At 41.0% G+C, this 10,576-nt stretch overlaps 4 protein-coding genes across 12 annotated transcripts; 3 read left to right on the plus strand and 1 right to left on the minus strand.

Moving 5' to 3' along the window:
- Nucleotides 1-929: 929 nt before the first annotated feature.
- On the plus strand, nucleotides 930-2,432 carry Max (MYC associated factor X; the record flags this gene model as incomplete). Its single annotated transcript, XM_071715263.1, has 2 exons — nucleotides 930-1,164; nucleotides 1,602-2,432. Coding segments are annotated over 2 exons (378 nt in total), but the record flags the coding sequence as incomplete, so codon positions are not given.
- A 343-nt stretch (nucleotides 2,433-2,775) lies between these two features.
- On the minus strand, nucleotides 2,776-6,246 carry LOC139777713 (cytochrome c oxidase subunit 6B2). 4 transcript variants are annotated; one of them, XM_071715289.1, is made up of 3 exons: nucleotides 6,016-6,246; nucleotides 3,566-3,662; nucleotides 2,776-3,081 (listed from the first exon to the last, which is right to left on the minus strand). In XM_071715289.1, the coding sequence occupies exons 2-3, from the start codon at nucleotides 3,640-3,642 to the stop codon at nucleotides 2,913-2,915; spliced, it is 246 nt and encodes an 81-aa protein (XP_071571390.1). In that variant the 5' UTR covers nucleotides 3,643-3,662; nucleotides 6,016-6,246; the 3' UTR covers nucleotides 2,776-2,912. The 4 variants fall into 4 exon arrangements, with proteins under 4 accessions (XP_071571390.1, XP_071571391.1, XP_071571392.1 ...); XM_071715290.1 differs by having other exon boundaries at nucleotides 3,566-3,665; XM_071715291.1 differs by lacking the exon at nucleotides 6,016-6,246 and adding an exon at nucleotides 5,670-5,957.
- A 127-nt stretch (nucleotides 6,247-6,373) lies between these two features.
- LOC139777711 (brefeldin A-inhibited guanine nucleotide-exchange protein 2-like) lies at nucleotides 6,374-8,892 on the plus strand. 6 transcript variants are annotated; one of them, XM_071715283.1, is made up of 4 exons: nucleotides 6,374-6,470; nucleotides 7,079-7,458; nucleotides 7,551-8,423; nucleotides 8,666-8,892. In XM_071715283.1, the coding sequence occupies exons 2-4, from the start codon at nucleotides 7,441-7,443 to the stop codon at nucleotides 8,684-8,686; spliced, it is 912 nt and encodes a 303-aa protein (XP_071571384.1). In that variant the 5' UTR covers nucleotides 6,374-6,470; nucleotides 7,079-7,440; the 3' UTR covers nucleotides 8,687-8,892. The 6 variants fall into 6 exon arrangements, with proteins under 6 accessions (XP_071571384.1, XP_071571383.1, XP_071571387.1 ...); XM_071715282.1 differs by lacking the exon at nucleotides 6,374-6,470 and adding an exon at nucleotides 6,562-6,686; XM_071715286.1 differs by lacking the exon at nucleotides 6,374-6,470 and adding an exon at nucleotides 6,808-6,826.
- Nucleotides 8,687-10,576, plus strand: LOC139777714 (GTPase-activating protein and VPS9 domain-containing protein 1-like). Its single transcript, XM_071715292.1, has 5 exons — nucleotides 8,687-8,892; nucleotides 9,004-9,260; nucleotides 9,365-9,576; nucleotides 9,657-10,041; nucleotides 10,111-10,576. Exons 1-4 carry the CDS (start codon nucleotides 8,842-8,844, stop codon nucleotides 9,959-9,961), a joined length of 825 nt encoding a protein of 274 aa, XP_071571393.1. The 5' UTR covers nucleotides 8,687-8,841; the 3' UTR covers nucleotides 9,962-10,041; nucleotides 10,111-10,576.

Consider the following 10,576-nt stretch of genomic DNA (forward strand, 5'->3'; position numbering starts at 1 on the left):
TTCCTTTTCGCGTTCTCTGTACGGCTATCACAGTATTAGGATACGATGTGTCTAACCTCATTTCCTTAATGCTGTAGATATTCTGTTTGCCAAGTAGTATTGCTTGTTGTTGTTCACTGGATACTTATGTGCGATCGGTGTAATCAATAAAATGATATCTTTTCAGCCTTCAATATGGACAACTGTTACGAACTATTATCTTTTTTAATGAATCAATTTAATATAATTATATAATATTCTTAATTAATCAGCTCACAACGCATCATAATTATATTCGCAATAAACAGATCGATTCTATTCTATTCTATTCAAGACGCAATGTGAAATAACAGTTTGGCGATTGCCACATTTTTAACTTTCGTCGAGAACTTTCTAGACGTTTCATATACATTCGAACCAGTGAACTATACTGGAATGTTACCTGCGTGCTTGCCGGGGAGCAAACCAAAGAAGGGTTTTTAAGCACCATTTATATCTCCAAAGAATTTTGCCGGGTTTAATGGTTTTCTATTCTATTGTTCTATTGTTCTATTGTTCTATTGCTTCGAAAAGTTCCGTTTTCTTCTAGAGTAGAGGTCCCATTTCATTACATAGTTGACTTGGCAAAGCACACTGATAGTTAAACATGGAAACATTTTTCTCGAAAAATTTAAAAAGTTTTCGAAAAGATTCTTGGAAATCACAGTGCTTTAACAAAGGAAGCCGATTTGGCGCAGCAGGCCCGTGGAAAAGAAAGAAGATACAGAAATGTAGTAATAAAATATGTAAAAATGAAGAGGGAAATAATATAATAAATAAAACAATAATAATAATAATAAAACAAAAAATAACGATGAAAGCTTTCATGAGCGCTTTATCTTTTACTGTTGCCTTCTGTTGAAAAAAAAAAAAAATTTAGTGGCTATATAAAATACTTTGTGTGATGATAGGCAGAGAAAAGAGCACATCATAATGCTTTGGAGCGGAAGCGACGGGACCACATCAAAGACAGTTTTACCAGTCTTAAGGACGCCGTACCGACTTTACAAGGGGAAAAAGTCGCAAGCAGGGCACAAATCCTAAAGAAAGCAGCCGAATACATTGTCAGCATGCGGCGTAGAAATGGATCCCATCAGCAAGACATTGATGACCTCAGGAAACAGAATGCTTATCTGGAGAATGAAAGTAACTATCTCTTCTTTTATATAGTTTCATATAGGCTCCAACTTGGATCGTGATCTCTCGCAATTCCTTAAACGCGTTTCATAATAATTTAATTTTTATAAGGTCAAAAACTAAAATAATTATAATAACGAAGCAACTTATTATTATAATTGTAATGATAAATCTGGTTAGAAAAATATCAATTAAGCAAGCATAAAAAGTATTAAAATTGTTAAATTTATCATAATTTTAGTTTTTTTTATTATCATGTTATTTCCTATTAACTGCACTTTTTAGTTCCTATCGCCTAATATCCGTTTCTTGATACTTTTCGAGTCTTATAATTAATTTAATTTGCTATATTGTAAAATAGCCAACTTTTTGTATTGTGACCATAAAGTGAGCAAAGATAAGAATATTACGCGTTTCCTCTTTCTAATTTGTTTATCTTTTTACAGTTCACAACTTAGAAAGATCCTTGGGGTTAAGCAAGTCTGAATCACCGGCCATATGTGAGTACACTCCGTCCGAGTCCTCCGACAGCGAGACTGGTGAAACGATTCGACAGCCAAAGAAGCTAAAGATGGCCAGCCTGCATTGACGACACTCCATACTTTCCCCTTTAACTTTATTTTCGTTATGATTTTTCGAGATATTTGTAAGTGATACAAAATACGTGTATATTGTGCGATCATGTGTAAGTAGGTACTTATTTAAGTAAATCATTAGAAAATCATGTTCTGTAGCATATTTGTAACATAGCGACACATTCTGAAGAGTGAGACGATGTCCAAGAACATAAAGCGAGTAAAGATGACATTACGAACGTCACCGATATCTTGCAATATTTATGTTTGCAACTTAATGTATATAAATACATATTAAGCAACAATATTGTACTAATATAAATAATTTATATTCGTTTTGATGGTTTTGGGCTATCGCAAATATATCCTTCGACTTCGCGCGCAAAGTTTGTCAACAGCATGGATAATTGTCAACAAATAATTTTAAGGAGCGATGTCTCGATTCTTCTATCATCATTTCAATATCGCCTCATGTCTCATAATTTTTAATTTATATTCGATCTCGGAAATCGCTTTCAGAATCAATTGTCACAATCGACTATCAAATATTAAATGTTATCAGTACGGTCCAATGTTATGTAATTATACTTTATTGTTAATGACTGACGATTATCACGAATCTGACACATTGATACGCCACAATATCTTAATATTGTTTAAGACTATCCAATATTTGCTTAATAAAGTTTTATTTGTAACGAATGTTTTATTAAAGTAATTAACATCGATTAGTCGAAGAATAGAAAAACGTCGTTTAAATCGAAGGGGTAAATTTATCAAAAAGACACAGAGACCCTGACAATGAATATTTTATATTCATAGATTTACAATATTGCTATACTTTATTAAAACGTGCCGCGAGCTATGCACACATAATAAGTAGGTAGGTAAAATTTTGACTTAAACAATTCGCAGATTAAATCATTACAATTGTGATGATCAGAAGAAAGAAGATTATCAGAAGTGTAACTAGCAAGTTCTCTGCACGCAAATCTATCTGCCGAAACGTAGCAGGAGATCTTAATATAATGGGAGAGATAAGAGATTGAAGTGTCATTAGATTTATTTAGATTATTGACTTATTTTACAAACAGGAAATGACACGGTCCTAGAATCCTGTTCGAGTGTTTGAAGAGTTCACTAAGGTGAAAAGCAGATGTGGTATATCGACCGCTGGAAATTCTAGATGCGACCAGCGAACGTGCCCGCCTCGACCTGTCCGTCCCACTTCTCTACCCAGGCGTTCGGGCACATTGAAGTGTAGACCCTTTTGAAGTATTGGCAAGCCTCATAATTTTCGTTGTGCTTCTTCTTGCACCGGTGAAAGTCTACGTAGCTCTGATAACAGTATCTACAGATCATCAGATTCGATTAGAGGCATTCGTCAGCTCGCTTGTCCTAAATTGTAAATACGAGTGCGATTTGCAAATACGCCTCTATCATGGTTCTGGGATAAAAATAATTCTTTTTTTTTATATTATTTTACAAATAATTTATAATACGTGTGTTGTATACATATGTACACACACCTAGCACATATTTCATGAAAAGTATAATTTAAATAATTATGAGTTTTACTGATGTTAGATAGATCAATCTGAATTTATAGATACAACAAGAATTTCATGTTTAATTTTTGACAAATTTTAATACAGTTAAACTAATATACTTGTATGATAGTCATTTTAATAAAGAACTCAATAAGGATTTACAAGCAATAGCATTGCATTTTATTACACAAAAATCGTTCGAGGATTCGTTGGATGTAAAAAATGGATCGTTATTACAATGTTTGACTAATAATGATTGTGGCGAGATCCCATTTTGACCCTTACCTGCTCTGGTTCTGATTAGGGAACCTAGGATCGTACGGTGCGGTTTGCCACTCATTGACGTTCGGAAGCTTCGTCATGCTTGCGACGATATAGGACACTGCTTAACAAGCCATAAATTACTTAATCTCTAAATTTCTGCACGGATTCGCGTTGCGTTTCACCTCTCTCTCTCTCTCTCTCTCTTTCCCCCTCTCCCTCTTTTTTTACCCTCTTTATCTAGCAGTAAATTCTACATTTCTCTCTCGCTCTCGTCCATTCGTCTCTCAGAGCACGCACGACACTATATCACAAATGAGTCCGTTTCTCACGGCACTTCCTCCCTTCTCCGTTCTCTTTCGTTCAGTTCGTTAACAAAGAGATCGCATGGCGTTGAGCTTAAATAAACATAAAAGCTCGCGGCGAGAACAAAATGAACGAAAGGTGCCTCTGGAGGAGAGGTATTTTGTTCCAAGGTTTTTTTTTTAAGAATTAACGATCAAACTACAGATATCTTAGAAGAAAAGTAATGAGCCAAAGGACGTAAAGACGGGACGACGCGAATTGTGTCGAAGCCTATTATTTGACCAACGGTCGCGTGTTATCCTCCTCCTGACAGCAAACCTCCCGGTATTTCTTCACCTCCGCCATGTAAAGGGACCACGCGTCCTTCGGCTGTTCCACTGTCTGTTCTGTCTTTGGTTTCGCCACCATACCAGTCTTTAGGATCCTGCCACCTCTCCTCTTACCCACCATCAGTGGTGGCGGCACCACCGGCTTTTCCTCCAGCACCGAAGTGGTGGGTTTTTGCGCGGTAGGTTGCATCTGCTCCTGCATCTTCTTGAACATCTCCATAAAGCTACCGTCGTTCTTGAAGGCATTCGGTTGCGGGGCAACGACAGCCGCCTGACGCATCACCATCCCCGCCCCCTCTCCGTGTTCCTCCAAGGCGTCGGACTCATAGGAGGTTGCCCTGGCGTGGTGCCTACGGCTCTCACGGTACCTGTGCCGGTCTCTGCTGCGATTACGACTGCGACTTCGTCTCTTGTCCCTCGAGCGGGACCTGCCGCGCGATCTCGATCGCGATCTATCTCTTCTGGAGTACTTGCGTGATCTCTCTCTGTCGCGATCCCGGTCTCTGTCGTTGGATCTGGACCGTCTGTGCGAGCGCACCGGGGACGACCTGGAGCCGCTGCGACGGCGCTTGCGCCGCTCCGGCGGCGGTGGCGAGTCGTTCCGCGAGGATCTACTGCTTCGATGGTGGTCCAAGGGCGAAGGCGAGGGCGAGCGCCGCATGCCGACTCTGCTCTTGTGGCTGTCATGTGTCGTGGTGTAACCTGTGCTATACATGGGAGGCGAGGGCGGAGCAGGTGGCGATTCGGTATTCGATCTGGCGCTGCGTTCGTACCGCTTTGAGTCCATCACGCTGATCGGGAGGGCCGAACTGAAGGACGGACCTATAAGGATAGAAACTGCCTTCCATGAGTACACGGCTCGTTCCGGATCCTCTCGCCTTCATATGACTTGGGCGCGTATATTATATATATATTTTTTAATGTGCATTCGCGAGAGAGACAGGCGAACTTCGAGCGAGAGAGCGTAACGTAGTCAGGTAGCCCAAATAGACGTGACAAGTGGTAAACGTATAGGTGAGAGGATACTTATCAAGCTGCGATTTAACGAACAAAGTGTCAGCATGGTAATCGCACTGTTTTGGCAGTGTCTCGAGGAGGCAAGAGGGGATGTGTCTCAAACAGAGAGAGACATTGATAGAGCAACTTTGATTTATCTACTCTTTTGCAAGTGTTTAGAAATGCAAAACATATTCAAGAGAGAAAGAGAGAGAGAGAGAGAGAGAGAGAGAGAGAGAGAGAGAGAGAGAGAGAGAGAGAGAGAGAGAGAGAGAGAGAGAGAGAGAGAGAGAGAGAGAGAGAGAGAGAGAGAGAGAGAGAGAGAGAGAGAGAGAGAGAGAGAGAGAGAGAGAGAGAGAGATGAGAGAGAGAGAGAGGAGAGAGAGGAGAGAGAGAGAGAGAGAGAGAGAGAGAGAGAGAGAGAGAGAGAGAGAGAGAGAGAGAGAAGGATAAAAAATTAATCCTGAAAGGAGCTTAGACTTTAAATCAAACCGCACATGTCGCCAGTTAGTCCCAGGAACTCCTCACCCCCAAGAAGATTGATGAAGACAGGAAAATGGAGGGGGATGTACACCCAACACCGGGCTCCATTCGAAGACAACGGGAAGTCACGGTTCCCGCGGGATCACGGGGACTCGGGACGTTGGACAAGAGGGAGAGGAGGGGGAAGGGGGGGAACGCGAGCCGTTTCTGCGACTTTTCCTCGAGATTTACTACCGGAATGGCGATACCCTCCTACGGCTTATCTGTCCCGCGCGTGCGGACAGGACAGGACAAGACCGTCCCGTCGAGCGTCTCGCTGGACCGACTTAAGTAACGCTAATTATCTATATGCGTTAATACCTTAATCAGCCGTGCGGTTGGGAACAAAATGGCCACTAAGAAACACCGCGCCAGACGACGACTTCGTTACGTCATGCAATCTCGAGGCGAGTTGAGAGTTTCCCTCGTCAGCGGAGTGCGGACCTGCGGATTACGTTGCCGAGAACGCCGAGAACGGTCTACCCCAAACGTTGCGTGAGAAGCGTCCCGTATGATCGTCTGACACCAGTGACGGCAGTGACACCCTGAGGATGATTTCTCAGTTCTCACAGGCTGTATGTACACTCTACCGGCAGGAATGCCTGGACATAATACATATACATATACATATGCATATCAAAATGTCCAGGCATTCCTGCCGGTCAGTGTATGTACATACACCACAAGTCCCTCGGATGTTGCTGATTAGCTGTCGAATAGGGAATTTCTGAAATCCTGAGAACTCCTTCCTCCGATAGCCAATTAGATTCGAACTGGTAAGCAGTAAGGAAAAAGTTGCTTTCCATTTACATCAAAACTTAGATAATTCTCACTTGTGATGTCATTCTGTCTTTAGTATTCATTAATTACCAAAAAAAATAGAACGACGTCACATTCGTATGTATTTGGCCGGAAATGAACGTCTTTTTAAAGAATCTCTATATGAAATCGTTTGTATTTCGTATGAAGACTTTTGAAGTGCAATTGAAAAGGTTTGTGAGTCATTCGTTTAATTGTAATTAATTATTTATTTTTACACCATGCATTTAGCCGAAATAGATAAATTAATAAAAGTTTTTTATATGGAATCGTTTGTATTTTGTATGAAGAGTTATGAAGTGTGATTAAAAAGGTTTGTGAGTCACCCAGATAATTTTAATTAAATATTTATAAACTCGGTAATTAGCCGAAATATAGATTTTTAGTTATTCATGTTAAAAGAAGAAGGCGCTAGTGTTCCCGAAGGTCCGTCTGCAGTCAGAATTAATATAAACGTTTTAAAAATTATTTTATACTGAAATAAATAAATATACAGGCTATAAGCCTGTAGCTATAAGCGATAGTTGCTAATTAAGTTTGTCACTCATATATTTCCATCTTGCAGAGGACCTCCGTAACGAGATCAAAGATGTACCAGCTGTGCAGGGTGAAGATGTTATCTCAAACGCCCTGCCATAGCCCCAGAGCGACTCAAATGTCATTACCGCTGAGAAGTACTTCTTGCCATTTGAGTTAGCATGTCAGATCAAGTCACCGTGGATTGTGGTGACACAGCACTGGACTGCCTGCAGAAGTTAATCGCATATGGCCATCTCACTGGCAATGTGCCTGATTCAACGGAGCCTAACAAGCTGCTGATTGTGCGCATTGTCGAGACAATTTGCGGTTGCTTCACCGGTCCACAGACCGATGAGGGTGTGCAGCTGCAGATTATTAAAGCTTTGCTGACTGTAATGACAAGCCAGCATGTGGAGGTACACGAGGGTACGGTACTGTTAACAATTCGTACTGTTTACAACGTTTACTTGGCGTCGCGCAACCTGGTGAATTAAACAGCCCATGCGACTCTCACGCAGATGATCAACGTGATCTTCGCGCGAATGGAGACTCAGGCGGAGGAAGAGAACGTGAGGCTTGATGGGGAACATCAGCAGGAGGGTTCTGTCATAGCAAACGGCGAAACTGAAGCCGAGCTAAGTCCAGAGAATGCTCCTAGTAATGATAACATTGATTCTCAAACAATTATTGTCAAGAGTATTCTTGATGATGTAGTAAAATCCGTGGTGCCATTGGAAGAGGAAGTCAGTTTGGAGAACGGCAGTCCGGAGGACAACGGTGACGAGACGGCCGCTGAGAATGACAACATGGTAACTGCGAAATTCACCCATGTGCTGCAAAAGGATGCAGTCCTGGTATTTCGCGCTCTCTGCAAGCTCTCTATGAAACCACTGCCGGACGGCACTCCCGATCCAAGATCGCACGAGCTCCGTTCCAAGATCTTGTCGCTTCAGTTACTTCTGGGAATCTTGCAGAATGCCGGTCCAATATTGCGCTCTAACGAGATGTTTGTTATCGCCATTAAACAGTACTTGTGTGTCGCGCTGTCGAAGACTGGCGTGTCTTCGGTGCCGGAAGTGTTCGAGCTGTCGTTAGCACTGTTCCTGGCGTTGCTCGCCCGTTTCAAGATGCACCTCAAGATGCAGATTGAGGTGTTCTTCAAGGAGATCTTTATGAACATTCTCGAGACCTCTAGCAGCTCTTTCGAGCACAAGTGGATGGTCATACATGCGCTTACGAGGATCTGTGCGGATGCCCAGAGCGTCGTCGACATCTACTTTAACTATGATTGCGATCTCTCAGCAGCGAATCTCTTCGAGAAGCTCGTCAATGATCTCTCTAAGATTGCTCAAGGTCGTCAAGCTCTGGAGCTAGGTGCATCGCCAAATCAGGTGCGTTATAAGAAAGAGGATGACAGGATAGATGTATTATTTGGAACAGAGAATGTTCTTCGAGACAAGCAATATAAAGTTTTGTTTCAAGCAATATTATTTTGTTACAATATAAACGGTTTCTATTTTAATAGTTTTGTAGAATCGAATCGAAGATAAATCGGAAAGTAATGCTAAAAAAAAAGGAAAAGTTTTCCTGCAAGTTTTAGACAGTAATAAATTGTTCTTTTGATTAATTTCAGATACTACCGATGATATATTAGCGAAATACAGAAGAAAGCCAAGCGCAGCTAGCAATACAGCCTCGGTCGAAAGCAATCAGTCCCGTACAAAAGAGGTGGAAGACGAAAGACTTTCAATCGATCCGAATAATGTAGAACTCTCTTATGCTTTTGCGGATGCTAAAAGAAAATTACGTATGGTACTTAGCACTGCTGACCTTCAACACATTCCATGGAATACTTCAGAGGTATTTATTATATTATTTTTCAATCATGGTGTACAAAACAAAGTGTGATTTTTTTTATGGATTACTTAATTACTTAATGTTCAAATATTCGCATATAAAATTTTATTACAGAGACATTGTTGGTCTCAGAAAGAAAACGAACTGGTTGCGTTTTTACAACTACAATTGGCAGAAGCTATAATCCTGCAGGATAGGGCATTAATAGCTCATCTTCATGAAACTTTATGTTGCGTGCGTCTATTTAATGACGATGGATGTAGAAAGCTCTTCAAATCACTTCGAGAGGATTATCAAAAACGATCTCCTTATATCGCATATTTAATCAGATGTCGTCAGGGATTGCTGTCGACATTAGCTCACTTAGATAGGTACTGTTTATATATAAATATCATCTTTGTATGTAGGTAATGTATAAGTAAATGTAAGATGTTTAAATGTAAGATGTTAACCGTTTAATAATAATATTTTCCAGATTATGCGTGCGAGTTAAGTGCGATCGGGATGCTATCAATAATCATCTTGTATCCGTTTGTGTGAGGGTATTTATGGAAAAAAAGGAGGCTTTCCTCCTGCGTTTCTGCGAAGAGTTTAAAAAGCTTACGCTAGCTGACGAGAAACAGGATCTCGTGGATAATTTTCTAGGGAAGGTCCACGCGGAAATGGACAACGATCCGATCTGGCAATGTACATGAATATAATTATTTATCTCGCAATTGATCTTAGCGGAGTGCTCAGAGACGTCTGAACTTACTTCTTACTTTCAGCGGCGAGCGCCAACCAGTTAGATTTGGCGAGAGTCGTGGTGGAAAGAACCGTCATGGCATGGGTATACCACAATGCGCTCTATCTAAATGAAGATGGAGATGTATATAGGGACCAGCTTCTTCACGGTCACATCAAAAAGTTGGCGAAGGTCGTAACTCCAAATCACAAGGACCTACGCATTCCAAAGGTTTATCATTACGAATGCCCCTGGTCATGGGCGCAGGCTGAATTGGCTGTGATATCGGCGTATAAGACTCCAGGGATAAGTTGCAGCGTGTATTTCGTAGCGCGACTACCATCATGAATCTCCTCTCCATGGCGTCGGAAAGAGGCATACCTGCTGCCGACGATCTGACTCCCGTGCTGGTCTATGTCATAATCAAGGTATGCGATTGAAAAGAGATAATGTGATTTTAGCAAGAAGAGTGATTGTTAACGTGTGCTTAATTTCAGACTAATCCGCCGTCGTTGTATCGACTGTTCAATATGTAGACAGCTTTTACGGGAATCGTTTGGAGGGAGAGGAACAATATTGGTGGACGCAGTTCTGCGCCGCGATCGAGTTTATTAAGACAAGGGATTAACAGTTTCTCAAGAGTATCACGATAAATAAGATTAGATTCGATGCCGGTGATAATGTAGAAATGTATCATAATCATAATTTGACGATTTCATAAAGAAGAAGACCAATATCTTGTGCAAAGCTAGCTGAACAGTTTTATGCTTCCAGTATCTTGATTAAAATTCTTAAATAGCCTCTTAAATAGTCTAACTGTTAGTTCTTTCGCACGTTATTATGTAGCATTAGCAAAGACTGAATCAGATTATACGTAAAGTGTGGCTTTATCTTTATTTGTAACTCTATTGTACAATTTCACAGGACATCGAAAAAAAAGAAACGTTTAGATGTTCTATAATT

The sequence above is a fragment of the Temnothorax nylanderi genome, unplaced genomic scaffold, assembly GCF_030848795.1.
Source record: "Temnothorax nylanderi isolate EJ_2023f unplaced genomic scaffold, tnyl_v1.0 TNYL_tig0158_pilon, whole genome shotgun sequence".
In the NCBI taxonomy this organism is placed as follows: Eukaryota; Metazoa; Arthropoda; class Insecta; order Hymenoptera; family Formicidae; genus Temnothorax; species Temnothorax nylanderi.